The sequence below is a fragment of the Lutjanus erythropterus genome, chromosome 10 (assembly GCF_056507025.1).
Source record: "Lutjanus erythropterus isolate fLutEry1 chromosome 10, fLutEry1.hap2, whole genome shotgun sequence".
NCBI lineage: Eukaryota > Metazoa > Chordata > Actinopteri > Lutjaniformes > Lutjanidae > Lutjanus > Lutjanus erythropterus.
The window spans coordinates 6,305,072-6,321,414 of record NC_139326.1 but is presented as its reverse complement, the minus strand read 5'-3'; the positions used below and the strand labels follow the sequence as shown (position 1 = coordinate 6,321,414).

The 16,343-nt window shown below is 41.4% G+C and overlaps 1 protein-coding gene across 1 annotated transcript in view; it reads left to right on the top strand.

Moving 5' to 3' along the window:
- adgra2 (adhesion G protein-coupled receptor A2) overlaps nucleotides 1–16,343 on the top strand; it is a 64,024-nt gene that overhangs the window by 25,237 nt on the left and 22,444 nt on the right. Inside the window, exon 2 of the mRNA XM_084728048.1 lies at nucleotides 2,628–2,699. Within this exon, the coding sequence (XP_084584174.1) occupies nucleotides 2,628–2,699 (72 nt within the window). The remainder of the gene's footprint in view (nucleotides 1–2,627; nucleotides 2,700–16,343) is intronic.

The following is a 16,343-nucleotide window of genomic DNA, read 5'->3' as shown; positions in this document are numbered from 1 at the left end:
TGTGGATTTGTGAACATGACATGTTTTTTTCTAAAGCTCTTATCTGATGTCAATTTCAGTGTGGATTTTGTGAGAGTAATTCCAATGATATGCATATTTTTTAACCTAAAATAAGGATAATTTAGGTTTAAATGCTAAGTAATCAGTCAGCAAGACCTCGGTTTCAGTATTATAGTCATTATCAGTGAAGCAGCTCTCGTCTCTTGATTGCAGCTCAGTTTAAAAATATACACCTCTGATTTTATTTTGGTAGATAATTGTAGGAAGGTATTGACTGAGGTGGAGATGATTTACTTTCCATGTTGGCTTTCATTTTGTTCTCTCTCTGAATGAATAACTTCTGTCTTCAAATTGTCCTGATATTTTGGCTGTCAGTGAAATTACTGAAGTGAAGAAGTGTGAGTCAGGCCGGTTTGTCCCTGTCTACCGAAACTGCATGATTAAATCTGGTCATTAACTGGGCTGGAAGGTGCAGAGCTGAAGGCAGTGTTTTTATTGATGTGGCAGGAAACAGGGGGGCCGACTGCTGCTGCTGAATCTGTAAATCTCACAGACTGTTCGTAGTCCGCTCCCACTTTTAAAGCCGCTCTCACAGCTTCACTCTCTCGATTAAGAACACACTTAATGTCGCAAACAGCCCATTAAGCACCATGTGGTGAGGGCAAAGATGATGTGAAGCTGAAGGGTGTGTTAATGATGGTGGGCTGTCGCCAGAGCAGGGCCCCTGCTGCACCCTGAGCTCCCGCTGAGGGGATATGGGGAGTAGTAGCAGCAAAGAGGATCAATGGACGAGGCTGAATATTCAGAAGTCAACACTGGCTTTAAACTGCAGTGTTTAAGTAAAACCACAATCTTTTCCCTAAATTTTCCCAAGTGTTTTTGTGGCCTAAACTTAGTGATAGGTTGGATTTTTTTTAAGGAGGGTATGTTGTACTTATCAATAGTCAGACGGCAGTTGACAGAGTGGAGAAGCAGAGAGGAGTACCAGCAGGGAAGGTACATTTTGCAAAATTTATTTTATCCACTTTTAGGCGGATGAAAAGATGCACATAAAAAATCTATATCAGTTTAAGTGTACAGTACAGTTAGAATATTTTCACCTCTTTATCTTGCAAACTTTTCCTAACTGCTGTTAGATAAGCCAAAAATTAACCAGACTTCTTTTTGCAAAACCAGTTATTTTACCTCAAAGAACACGGAAGTTGCTGGTCTAATACTGCTTTGATTGGTTAGTTAGTTTGTTTGTTTGTATGACTTTGGTCACACTCTTACCGAAGCCAGTCAAGCAAGAGACAGACTAAACTGACTTGCTGGACATGCATACCCAGTATGCCTTGCTGGAAGACACACACCTACATTGCCTGTATTGGCTATACCCTTAAGTGATACCCTTCGTGAGCTACCGGGCCCAAGCTGCTCTCCTCCAGGTCATGACAACTTCATAGCGCTGGTTAGCATCGTACCTAGGTGAACAGTAGGGTTTAGCAAAGCCTGGAATACCTGGAGGAGTTTAGCCAATCAGAGCAGCGTAGGGGAGGCATACTGGCAAGGCATACTGGGTATGCGTGTCAGCAAGTCAGAGAGTCAGAGCAAAAATGTTTTGTCTATCAAGAAAAGTCTTTAATATGGCTTTCAATGCAGAAATATTCAGTTCTGCAGCATCTATACTAACCTTTATGAGCTCCTAATATCGTTTTTCCTGTGGTCACATCTAAACCACACCCATATCTTCCTGTAGTTCTTCATAGGATGCTAACTCGCCTGAAACCACTGTGGTTCGACCAGAAGTGCATTAATTGGAAGCCAAGAAACTTAGCAAGCTGGATTCTCATGATCTCAGGACCTGGTCACTTGAGTGTGTTTTTTATGCATGTGGGAGTATTTTTATACCTGTAGACAGAGCACTGGGTTGCACCAATGCTTGTGCTAAGCTAAGCTAAACACCTACTGGTTCTAGCTTTATATGTAGCATACAGACGTGAGAGAGGTATCAAGCTTCTCATCTATCTGCAAGAAAGTGAATAAGTGTATTTCCCACAGAGTCAAACTTTTCCATTATGCAAAGGTTTGTCCTAACTGGCTTTTACAATGCCCCTCAGAGAAAAGTGATTATCCATTTCCCGTGATCCCCCCTGTCAGAAAAAGCAATCTCAACTTCACTTCCAGTGTGTCCTGTGGCCCTCTGCCCTCTGGACTGATAAGAGCCCTATAAGCCAAATGATTGGCCAGGAGGGAAGGGGCTAATTGACATGGCCTGTGCCGTCGTTCGTTTGATGTGGAGAGACATCCTTTTGATGTAAAAATGTATGCGAAATGATTATCAAGATTACAGTTTCCCTCCTAATCTTGATGTCCTATTCCGTCTTTAGCATTAATTGGAAACATCTTAAGCTAATGTTTCTAGTCAGGCTAATCTCGCGTGTCTGGAGCACTGAGTGGACATTTGACTTGGCTCTCATCCTCCTCTTGTGACCCCTTCACTGTGTGTTTTGTTGAACCTGAACTCTCCCTTAGCAATGAAGCTGATTTCAAAGATAGTAATCGGAGTTTAGCATTTTAAGATACGCATGAGTTTATTCTCAGCGGAATATTTCCAACAATACTCAGTTTGTTTCTTTTTTTTACAGGATACTGAGCCACAACAAAATCCGAGTTCTGAGAAATGGATCCTTCTTTGGACTTAATGCTTTGGAGAAACTGTGAGTAGCCCATTGTTTAAGAATATTTCACTTCTGCAGATGCTACAGTGTCATGTTTATTGTTTACATGATGACATATAGGCCTAGCTTATGCTGTTATTTTAGCTCGCCTCAGGGCCTTTGTAGAGAAATACAGACGGGGTATCAGTGAGATCTGAGCAGCTCTGTGTGCTTCTATCCAATCATGGGCTTCTGTCCAGCAGGGAGGATGCTACACTCAGACCGGCTATCTCAGAGTTATGTTGAAAAGTTCACATAATTACACTTGAGTCCTTCATTATCAGGTAAGCCCCACTCCACAGGACAAGATAAGGGAGATCTCTGGGAGGAGGTGTATGTTGGCAGCTTCCCCTGTGGTTCACAGACAGCTTGGTCCTCCTTAGTAGCATCATAATCTCTGTGAATGGAGTGTGAGACAGGTGATAGACAGGATAAACGTGGGGAAATTTAAATGAATGGCAGCTGCGGTGACAAACAGGAAAGGAACCATAGTGGGAACTGGTGCCTATCAGAGTAGCTGTTTGCCTTTTCATTCCTTTGTAGCGGCATGGTTCTATCCATCTGTCTGTCGGTTAGTCGGTGCTTTGGTCCAGACTGAAATGTCTGACTAACTATTGGATCTATTGTCATGAAACCTGGTAGACATTCATGGTCCCCATGAATCTTATTGACTTAAGTCATCGCCTGACTTTTCTTCTAACAGTTTGGTGTTTTAGTGAACTGTCGCTACAACTATTGGATAGCCTAACATTGCTTACTAGGATTTCTCAGTTCACTGTTGATTTTAAAGGGGCATTATCAACAGTGCAGACCAAAATTCCTATCCAACTGGATAGAGTGACAACGAATCAGAGCAGCGAAACAGATGACATAGCATAGTTTGGACAGTGCAGGGGAAAAAAAGCAACTTGGTCACAAACTTTATCAAATTACAGCTTAACAGTGCACTAAAATGTTTCTGAAAACATTTGAGGCAAGAGATAGGCAATGTAGTACTAAAGTGTCTAGTTTGACAGTTTTATCTGAGTTTTGTGAGCCATGGCACTCCTCAGTCGGTAATCATATCAAACCTGCCCTGTGATTGGCCTGAAGATGATGAAACATGAGAAAACAGATGTGCCTGGTTCCCAATTATTGGACAGATTGCCATGAAATTTGGTACAGATGAACTCCAGAGGATGAATTACAGTCAGGGTGAATTTAACATGTCTGGTATCAGCATGTTAGCATTGTCTTTGCGTAAACATGTTAGTATTGTCATTGCGAGCATGCTAGCATTTCGATGTTAAAGGTGAGTCCGAACAAGGAAAATAGGTCAGAGACGACAGTATCTTAGTGACATTTGATTTAATAGATTGAAACAGAGATAAGACACCTGCAGTTGTCTCTCAAGCACGCACTGAAGGTTAAAGTTCTCATATCAAAATCTAATCATGTTTTCTTCCTGTAAAACAAAACATGATGTGTGCTTATGCAGACTTGAACCAATTAATTTTAACCAATATTGTTATGAAATCCACCTAGCAATCAATCTTCAACTTTCATTAATTCATTCATTCATTCTTCCCAACATTATGTCCTGCCTGCTTCACATGGAAATATCTAATGATATGGACACTAGATTCTTATTGCTGTTTCATCTGGACTATATGCTTATTTTGGTCATTACAGTTGAGACTGGCAATTAGCTGCTAACTGTTAGCGTCTACAGGCTACCGCTGTTGGCTCCTACTCTGTGAATTACACCTAGAATGTGTTTCCCACCAGAAGGTGTGCTGTTTTACAGAGCATCCCAGTAAATCTTTATAGCGCCCTTGGTAGCTAACAACACACATGGAGCAGCTTCAGTCTGGATACTGTAGTCTGGCAGACATAGGCTACTTATTTTGTTGGAGGGGGGATGGGCATGTTGAAGGGATATTAGTTCCACATGCCACTCAGAGCTGCCACCCATGAAGCTAACAAGCTTCTCAAAAATGTCGAAAGAAAGAAAAATATGGTAATTTGCTGCAGCTGTTAGCTTGTTAGTACCTACCTGCTGGAGCTCACTCCAGACGTGCCAGTCGAGAACAAAAGCCAAATTTGCTGAATTGCTGTTTTTTATGTCTGGCATGCGAATGCCATGGATGAATAGATCCAAGGCCAAGTTCTCGGTTCTCACCTCAACTGTCTTGCCCTGAAGACGCTGATGAAGCTGCTGACAGGGAGACAGTAAACCGAGATCCTGTGACTAATACTGCTTTGGAGAATAATTGATAGCAAAGTAAAGCCAAAGTAGATCTGTGGCTTCAAGTGTTTGATGTAAAATGAGTCGATGTTGCTTGTTTTTGTAAGTGCGGACATGGTTCCCTGCAGCGCCGTAGGGTCGGTGGGTCGGGTAACCTGAGCTTACCCACTAACTGAGCCTTGTAGCTGGAGCTGTGATAAAACTAGCAGGGGGCAGCAGGGTGGAGTTTTTTCTGGAGAGTCATAACTAAAAGACCAAGGAGAACAACACAGACCAGGCAGACAACACTATACATATTCACACTCTTAAAAATAAGGGCTGAGGTTCTACCCAGATCCATCTGCTTCCGAAGAACCCTTTTTTGAAAGAAGGGTTTGTCATGGGTTCTTTGTAAGATTAAGGGTTTCATTGTTTGGACGAAAGAGTTCTTCAAGGGTTGTTGAACTCATTCATCAAGTGCTCTTTGCACCATAATATAAAAGGGTTCTCAGTAGAACTGCCTTGGTGGGTTCTAGATAAAACTCTTGGAATATCAAAGTGTTTGCTGTAGAACACTCTGGGTGTGTTCTAAATACAGCCTTTAAAATATAAAAAGGCTCTTGGCACAACCCCCTTGGTGGGTTCTAGTTAAAATCCAGGGGATATAAAAGGCATTTTGGGAAATTTCCTTGTTCTACTCAGATCCATCTGCTTCTCGGGATTGTAAGAGTTCCATTAAGAACCTTTTTTGGAAGAAAGAGTTCTTCAAAGATTGTTGAAATACTTGAATAACTCTTTTGTTAAGCGTTCTCTGTACCATAATATTAAAGGGTTCTCAGCAGAACCCCCTGGGTGGGCTCTAGATCAAACTCTTGGTATATAAAGAGGTTCCCCTTGATGAGTCCTTGTTAGCACCCTTAGAATGTGGAAATATTCTGGATGGAACCCTGAGAGAGGATTCGGGGTGGAACCATTTCACCATAGGTTTCTCCTCTAGAAGCTCTCATAGGATGTTCTGGATGAAACCTCTCACAGAAGGCTCTAGATATAACCCTTTATGTTTGTTTCTAGGTAGAACTTTATTGGGTCGAGCTGAAAAACCCTTCGCGGTTCTAGTTGCCACCTTTTTTTTTCTCAGAGTGTATCCTTGTGCTCCACAGAGGGAGATGTGGGCGTCTGGTTTTCGGAGAGGACACAACGTAAATCATGCAGGCCTCATTTCACTCCTCTGCCTCAACCTCTGCTGGCTCTCTGACACACAGCGGTGGAGGTCTGCTCACTCACTCTGACGTCTTCAACCTTTAATTGAGCCCTGCACAGCTTATAATTACATCTGAGCTCATGGCAAAATTGCTGTCTGATGTGAAAAATGCCGCACTGAAATTCACAGTTGCAGTGATGGAAGGGTTTGAAGGGATGAAAACGGGAGTGAGTTTACGGGAAAGGTTTTGGAGTTTTTGTCTTCGTGATTTCAGTTTGTCTCTTCAGCTCGCCGTCGCTCCACAGGTCTCCTCATTGTTTCCAGTATGTCGTCTACATGTGCTTGTCATTTGGAGCAGTAGTGAACAGTTACTCATATTATGCGGTCAGTGCTGTAATCAAAGGCCAGCCCACTAGGGCTGAGTAAACACACATCAGGGAATTACACTGCATCTCTTCCCCTGCGCGACAAGGATAAACACGGCCTGCTCCCTGACTGCACACACACACACACACACACACACACACACACACACTCTCACTCTCAGTCCATCTCTGTTGTGACTCTAGCAGTGTGTTTCCTAGTATGGGCACCTTCGCTCCTTGTCCAGTCGTTTCAGACGGGTCTGGTAACTCTCTCAGCAGACACACACTCACACCAGACATCCATTCAGCGTTGAATGCAGTCTGATCTGCTGTTGTTAGATGGAGAATACAGCTCCAGGGCAGGCCACCCTCCTCCAGGCCTGGGCCAGACAGTGCAGCAATCTACACAGTTAGCCCTTTCATTGGGACAAACCTCCTCAAAGCCACTATTGCCTTCATAACCTGCCAAACCACCCAAGTGCAGAGGAGCAATTTAGCCTTGTTTGTTTTTGCCCTCTTACTGGACTACTGTGTTTTTGTAGCTCTTTTAAATAGCCCTGCCATCCAACAGCTACATTTGGATCTTGGAATACCTCGTTTTTTTCCAGAAACAGCAGTTGAATCATACCTGGCTTCTGTGGCGGTGCTCGCCGTATGCAAAACAAATAAGAGATGATGCCCTTCAAGGTGTCTATAATCAGGAGGCCAGAAATGTCCAGCATGCAGCAGAGTCCATCAATTCCTGATAATGGATCATTGTCATGCATTATTCCACTTATTATTATTCCACCAGCCAAATAAAAAAAAACAGCCCTAGAATGGGGAAATTCACTATATTACAGGAATTGTACAAACAGGAAGAAATTAAAATATTAAATATAATATATTATATATTATATTATATTAAATATAATATATAATATATAATATATATAAACAAGAATAAATATAAAATACAGGAACAATATAGACACTAGTAAAGAGAGACAGTATACAGTATACAACATGAACAAGAAACTTGTTTACACCATTAGGAAATAGGAAATATTGATAATACTACATCTGAGTGAAATATTGATATTGCACTTATGAAATAAAATTATACCTGAGTGAAATCTAAAGTTTTTCTTTATCCCTGGTGAAACCTGATGATTTGACTAATACCTAGAACAATCATCACCATCTCATCAGGTTCTTATGCAATGTAAATGTTGTTTACTACACACAGTAAATCGGACCAGTCTCAGATACAACATGGCAGCGGAGATATTTCTAGTCCACTCAGCTCATGGAATCCTTTGGCTCAGCTATTAGCCAGAATGCTAATGTGCATCTGTGTGCATTCACGAAGTAAAGCAGATCAGATCTGTGCAGATTCCCATGTGACTAGCAGTGTTTATTCTTCCAGAAGCCGTCCGTCCCTCTGCTCTGCCTGGTCCTCTTTGCAAAGCGATACACACAAACTTTTCACTCAAGCTGAATATTTTCAATTTGCACTCTCATCCAATGCCTAATGCAGTGCTGCCTGCAACACTGTATTAAGCACAACTCATTTGGGGTCTTGTATTAGTACTTTTAAAAAGTTTAATAGCTTAACAGCAGCATATGGCTGCTAGCACTTGCTCCATATCACTTATATTATGGCGGCTCTTTTGGCTCAGACAGAATGGCCAGTAAAAAAGGCAGGCTGACTCCTACTGTAAATTTGGGTTGGGTTGGGTTGGGTTGGGTTGTTGCAGTAATGTTATAATCAAAATGGCCTGTTGGTAAAATCATCGTTTGTAGTTAACTATTCTTAAAATAATATGTGGGCAGTGTGTCATATTTTAACATTTGATCCAAAAATATAACCATAGGTTAGTAATTTGCCTTCGTGTGTGAAATTAAAATGAAATAGTTCAGATTTCATTGTAAATGTTGGGTCTCATGGTTTTGCAACAGCATGCTCTATGTCCAGGGATAATGTCCCTTCTGTTTCTGATCGGTTAGATATTGAGTATCAAACAGTTTCAGTTTCAAGAATTGTTTTGGTCGAGTATCATGATACTGAACTTGGCATTAGTGTCGAAGTCAAAATTTTGGTATCATGACAACCCTAGTCACATTCATGCACAGCATCAGGCCTCCGATACAGTACTCATCCACCTATTTGAGTACCTCCACCTCTGTGCACGCCCTTTCTGATGAGAGCTGACGCTGGCAGCCCTACTAACGAGCCGGGACCTTTATGAGTTGCGGACAGATCCCAGCAGCCTGTCCTGCGCTGATTTGAGGCGAGGTAATGAGAATAATGAGCAAAGAGGGCCGAGGCAGTCTGGCTCTTGTCCAACTGGGCCCCACTGCACCATGGGACACAGGACAGGCAGGCAGGGCACAAGGGGCCCTCATTACCAGGTCTGTTCACCCTACAGGGAGAGAGGGAGCAGGGAGCAGAGAGGGGAGAGCAGAGGGCAGCGATGATGATGGATGAGGGAGCAGCAGGGCGCTCGCAGCGGACAGGTCTGAAAGGCAGGAGTGAGGCTTGTGCTTAGGACCAGTTAGAGGCTCGAGGTGTTGGCAGCATGATAGACTTTGTCAACAAGAGAGTCTGAAATGATCCCTACAGTACCTGACGTGTCTGCACTGCGCTACATACAAGAGTATGCACAGGAAATAACACGCAACATTATTGAAAACTTCCTGTTGACTTACAGAGGTGGCAAAAGTGCACACATTCTTCACTCAAGCAAAAATACAGATACTTGTGAAAAAAAGACTGAAAAGTACCCTTTTCATTCAAAGAACCCTTTTTGGAAGACAGAGATCTTAGAGGAATTGTCGAAATCCTTGAAGAACTCTTTCATCAACAGTTCCTTGTGCCATAATATAAAAGTGTTCTCGGTAACCTCAGTGTTCTCAGATCTCATTAGAACCCTTTGGGTGACCTGTAGATAACACCCTTGGAATATAAGAAGGATTCTTGGTAGAACCCGGGGTCGGTTCTGGATAACACCCTTGAAATATCAAAGGATTCTCAGTAGACCCCTCTGTGTGGGTTTTTTCGTCTTGTTAGGTCTTTTAAGTCACCTCCATATTACTGTGTCTTGTGTGTAGTTTTGCCTTGTTACGTCTTTTTTCATCTCTGAATCTTTTACGTCATTCTGTTTCTTGTTACATCTGTTGTGTATGATGTGCCCTGATGAATAAACAGAGGCATCGTCTTCTTACATGTGCTGCTGTCTCATCCATCTAGGCTGAAATCAGTCTTGAAGTCTAAAACTCCCCTCAAATGCATTAAAAATTTAAGTAACAAGCAAAATAATTATGTTCAAATGTAGGCAGTAAAACTAAAAAGTCGTCTGAAAAATAAGTACTCAATTAAAGTGCAGATACCAGAAAAATCCGCTTCAGTACAGTAACTAAGTATTTGTATTTCCCATTTCTGTTGACTTATAATAACTTCATTCAAGAGCAGGAAAGAAGGAGTTCCTTGTGATTTATATTTGCAGAGAAACAAGAATTAAGGGAAGTTTGCACTGGAACCTGTGACCAATAAGTCACACAGTGCATGAGAACGTGCAGATGTGTTTAGGAAAATGTCTGCATGATAGAAAACATATACACTATTATCACATTACGGTTAAGAACACTCAGGCCAATTCATTACTTTTTGACTTGATCGTATCTGTTTTACAGAAAGAGGGGGGGGGGGGGGGGGGGGGGGGGGACGACCGGGCCGCTCAGTCTTCTGCCTGAGCCTCGCTGAAACCGACCTTGAAATCGCCTCTGCCATTCTGAGCAGCTGGGGTTAGGAAGGAGTCCAACTTAAACAACTTTACCATCTGACACAGGGGAAGTGGAGCCGAGATGGCTAAAGATGGTATGGTGGCTGGAGAGAGAGGGAAAGAGAGGAAGACGGAGGGAGGGGATGGAGGAAAGCACACTCCTGCAGTTTGTCTTATATAAAGCTGAGGCTGTTTTTCTAAGTGGGAGATTAACATTATTTCCACACAGGCTCAGAAAATTACCTTAATGAGTGGGAACAAAGCAGAGATGGGCAGCAGTATAGCATGTAAAAACAGTGTGCGGACATGGCAACCTGCCCTTCTGTCTGCTACTCTCTCTTACAAATGAAGAGGTCGACTAGAACCATAATGGGTTCTTGGTTTTGTTCCAATGGACGAACCCTTTTTGCTTCCTGTTAGAAGCTTTTATAAACGTTCCACTTGGAGTGCTTTCAGAGAGTTCTACCTCGAAGTCAACATAAAGGGTCATATCTAGATTCAGCTGTGAAGGCTAACACCCAGAACTCACTATGGAGGTTCTATCCAGAACCTTTCCACCTTCTAAGGGTGCCAACAAGAACTCACTCAGGGGGTTCTACAGGGAACCTTTTTATATTTCCAGGGTTTTCATCTAGAACCCACCAGGGAGGTTCTACTTAGAAACCTTTTATATTGATGGGTTTTATCTAGATCATGCTCAGGAGGTTCTAAGGAGAATCTTTTTATATTCAAAGGGTTGTATCAAGAGCACACCTGGGGGTTCTATCAAGAACCCTTTTCCATAGGTTTTTAAAAAGGACCAACCCAGGGTTTTCAACTGAGATCTTTTTTTTATATTCCAAGGATTTTATCTAGCTCACACTCGTGAGGTTCTACTAAGAACCTTTTTATATTTCATGGTTTTATTATAAAGAACTCACCCAGGGTGTTCTAGCAAGAACCTTTTCATATTCCAAGGGTTTTATCAAGCTCACACTTTGGAGGTTCTACTGAGAACCTTTTTATATGGCAAGGATTTTATCTAGAACACACTCATGGGGTTCTAATGAAAACCTTTTTATATTCCAAGTGTTCTATCCAGATCACACCCAGGGTATTCTAAGGAGAACCCTTTTATATTCCACTCAGGGGGTTCTACTGAGAATACTAATGTATTCCATGGATCTTATCTAGAACACATTCAGGAGGTTCTAAAGAGAACCTTGAAGGTTTTCAACAATCCTTGAGGAACTCTTTCTTGTAAAAAGTGTTCTTTGGATGAAAAGGGTTCTTAATGATACCTGTAATGTTACAAAGAATGCTTGACAAACTCTTTCTTTTAAAAAAAAATGGGTTTTCAGAGGCAAATAGTTCAGGGTAGAACTAATTCCTTCAGGAAGAGCCTCCTTAGAACTCTTATTTCTAAGAGCACAGACCAGTGTGGGTAAGATGAGGTTCAGATTGTAGAACTCAGGCCAGCTGTGGAGGTTGCACATGAGAACCCTCAAAGAAAAAAAAAAAAGAACATTTGTGTTGGTGTGTTTGCCCGCACACGCCATCGAGTGGCCCCCGGTTAGACAACGGTCACCTAATGAGAGTGCATGACATGAAGGGGTGGAGCGGGTGAGGAAGGGGTTAAGCGTGCTGGAGAGTGGAAACAGAAAGGGGGGGTGCTGCTGGAGTTGATAGACTCCAGATGTGTCTTTCAGATAAACTGAAGGAACGGGGTGTGTTTGTATTGCAAGCCTAGCTCAGTCATGGCTCTGGGGGTTTATTGAAACAGCGAGCGAGCCCCCTCATAAGCCCATTACCAAATTGTACGCTTTATACGCCAGTAACTCTCTCTCGCACACTCATTCGGCAAACTTGATATGGTTTCAATGGCATTTTTCCTGCAGAGGAACTCGAGCTTTCTCTGGACTTACTTCCCCCCACTTCCGTCTGTGTTCCTTCTCTGCTTTATTTTTGCATCTCCCCTCTCCCAGCTCACTGGGTCTCTCGCTGTTCCTCCCCCTTCCCACTCTCGACATGCTGTGGTCCACCTACTGGCTGAAAACTCACTCACACTGGACGTGAGCCTCCCTTTTCATTGATAATTTGAATGAAAGGCGTTTGTTCCTGTTTCCTTCCCAGCTATTAAGAGTGCATTGTTCCAGCACTGTGTCTATTAACGTATTGGCAAAGATGGTGAATGAGACTTTTGGGTATTTCAGATCAATTTGACAGAATAAAACTGTAGTTATACTGTTTCATATTATTAAAGGGACCGCTCACTCCAAAATCAAGAATACATATTTTCCCTCTTACCAGTAGTGCAAATTATGCATCAAGTTTGTTTTGATGTGACTTTCTCTGAAATATTTCGAACTAGATGGCACTCTGCAACTCAACAGCAATGTCTCTCTCCAGATATCATGACCCGGTTACTCAAGATAATCCACAGACCTTGTTGTGAGCAGCGTCATGTAGGAACTACTTTCTTTATACCATCTGCCAATGATATCAGAGGAAGGATGTGTGCATCTACTCATGGACAAAAGGCTCGTTATGTTTTAACATCAAAAAGTTCATGTTCAAGCTGCCTTAGAATTTTAAGTTAACAGAATTTGAAAGACAAGTTGATTTTGTGATGATACAAAATAAATGTGCTAAACTTTTCAAGTCAAATAAACTTGATATTAATTCGGTTGTACTTGAGAAAACATGCACATCATGCTTAAGATCAGGACGAAGGAGGAAGGTCCAATATATTTGTGTGAATCACAAGATAACATAAGATAGAACAAGCCAGAATTGCTGTATTGCTCTTCTGACTGTCCTGTAGCCATCATGTGATAACAATATGCAAGTCACCATTTCCTGACCTTGCAGTTATCAGGGTGTATAAAACACTGACACATTCTTTCTTCTGGACTCATTCTGACCAGTTCATTCTTTAACTGAGCTGTGAGACCGTCTGCAGACACCTGAGTAAACCTTACAGAAAGACAAGTTTCTGACTTTTTGCTTTATTCAGCAGAAACTGTCACACAGATGAACATTACAAACAAATCTGATTTCCTTTTACATTTTCTCAGTCTGAAGAGTCAGTTCTTTAAATACTTAAATAAATACTAATCTTAAATACTTAAATACTAATCTTCATGATTTTCACAGTGTCTTTGTCATTGTAAAAACAAACACACCTGATGTATCTTAGAGTCTGTTAGAGGCACACAGCAAGTTTCCATCATAAATGTTTTTAACTTACACAGTGCATGCTGAGAGGTCTGCTTATATGCTCATTTTGTTCCTTTAGAAACTTAGTTTAATGAGTTGTTTGCACTCTGTACAGTACATTCATTCATATGCTTGAATATAATACTTGAGTGTAATTAACTTGAATAAATAAAACTTGTCTATTTACATTAAGTAAATGAGAAAAGATAAGTTGATTCCAACTATTTTGCATAATTTTTTACGGTGTGATGTCCTCCTCAGCTAAGCTGTAACCTCTCATCCATGAGTAGATGCATGCTTCCTTCTGCAAAGTGGTACAACTGGTGTAGTTTGGCAGAAAGAAAACATGAAACAGCCCACAACAAGGTCTGTGGATTATCTTGAGTAACACGGGTCATAATCTCTGGAAAGAGACATTGCAACTCACTCTAAAACGATCTCAATGGATAAATAGCTCTACAAGTAAGAGAAAAACTGTGTATTTTTGATTGTGAGGTGAACTGTTCCTTTAACTGGAAAAAAAAAACTAAAAACAATAGCATTTCACCACCTTTTCTCTCTTTACAAAACTTTCACCAAGCTTTAACTTTACATGATCATTAATGTGACTGACAAATATTATGATCCGCTGCGTGTCCCTCTGAAGCCATAAAGTGGCTTTCATTGTGTCTGACTGCTGTTCATGCAGCTAGATCTCATGAAAATTAACAGAGCTGCCAGAACAGGCATCGCCCCCTTCGCTCCAAAAGCCAGAACTGAAGTCAATAACAGTCCGTGGTTCCAGAGTTTTCCTTGGCACAATAATCTGCAGCTCCTTTTGCTGCAGACTATAGAAACATATAATCAAGTTAGGACATTTTACACTTCAAATAAAAGTGTATATTGCTATTTCTGTACATCCTGCAGTTGGATCTGCAGTATATGTTTCTGTCAGTCAGTAGCAGAGTCGAGGGCCTCATTAGATTGAACCAGAGTACAGTGATGGTGATTGTCCAGGTTTGAAAGGGAACGTCTAGTGTGTCTCCACTGGTTCACCAAGTGCATCCTTGGGGTGCAGCAAACTGCATGTTGTTTAATTACTAATTTAAAGGAACACTTCACCCTAGAACTGAAAATAGACATTTTTCTTCTTTACCCGTAGTGTTATTCATCCACTTAGATCTTCTGGTGTGAATTGCTGAGTGTTAGAGGATGTCTACTTTCTCTCCACCGTAATGGGACTAAATGGCACTCAGCTTGTGGTGCTCAAAGTGCCAGAAAAACACATCTGAAAAACTCAGCAGTAATGTCTCTTTTCAGATATCATGACCTTGTTACTCAAGATAATCCACAGACCTTGTTGTGAACAGTTTCATATAAGAACTTTTTTCTGTCTGTGGTAAAATACACCAGAACTACTTTCTTTCTACTAGAAAGAAAACACAGACTTTGACTGTGATGCAGATGCAGTGTGCATCAAAATGTCATGTCTCCTAATAATATTAAAAGTTTTGTTGCCTCAGTCCATGTGCTTCAGTGTTTTTTGATCTATCTTCCAAATTCTTCTTCTGACAGGAGTATCTCACCCTTGAGACACAGGCCTATTAAAAGCAAATATGAATCATGGTTAATAATTTTCATTTGCAACCATTTAATTTTCAAGCACTTAAGCAATGACAGGTTCATATCTCACCGCGAACAATAACATTTTTGGGAGGTTTCTAAAACTCAAAGATTCAAGTATGTCAAAAAGAAGAAAAGTAAATTATCTCAACAAAAGATTACATGAAATCAAAATGTTCTTTACTTTATTTCCTAACTTGAGAGTTTGAGTTTGATTCAAAACTCCAAAATCTGAAGGTAGTTAAAAGTTTTCTCTCAACTTTTTTGCAGTATAATTAAAAACCCTTTGTAGTGGCTACTTAAGGTCATTCAATTTAGGTTGTTAATCACAAACTACATATTCTCATGGCATGGCAATGCCACAGCTCACCAGCCATGGTAGTCATTTAATGACAGTCGCCTACCATTTGATTAAAATCACCTGTGGTTTGTGAATACTATCAAATACTATGAATTCACCTAAAAAGAATTAACAATTGCTCCTTTAAACACATCCTCCTGGCCTGCCTGAGCGAGGACAGGACTGACCTGGTTCATAAATCAAACACACCTACACTTTACTCTGTCAGTGTCACTGTGCAACAAGACTCAGACTTTGATAATCAATCCTGTGATGTGATTTGGATGTACAGTAGTTGAACTACCTTCTGAAAATAGAATAGTAAAGGTCTTTCTTTGCTCCTTTTCCTTCACGGCTGCGCCAAAGCAGTTGGTTTCCAGACAAACACATACAAAAAGTTGATTAGGTATATCCAATCTGAGAGGAACCAGAAAAAAAATAAAGAAAATAATCTGGGGAAGGGGCAGCAAAGCAGGAAATTAGTAGAAAAACAAGAGCTCTGCAGATCCCGGTTTCCTGTTTTGGGGGGAAGGCAGGAGTACGTTTGGGGCCTGTGTTACAGAGCCCCCATTGTGAGCAAGTGTGTTGAGCAGTGGGGAGGTGGGGTCTGCGGGGCCATACACAGGGACGATTCTGCTCAGCACTGAATCCCCTAACCCACCTGCCCCTCCCTACAGGGGAAAGCTAGCTAGTAAAAAAAGGAGAAAAAGGAAACTGTAAAAATAAACGAGCAAGGGCCTCTGCGAGACTCGCCAACCAGACAGGAAATGACACGCGGCACAAAAATGGTCTCCACTGACCTCTGTCAGGAACCAAGGTGCCAGTTACCCCCTCCTCCCTTTTTTTCCAACATAATCCATCCATAGACATATATGTTTCTGTCTTCAGGCTTGTATTGTCCTGCATCAAGATCAATTCAATCTAACATTAGTTTTAATAATGTTATATTGTTTGCTAGATAGCTAAAA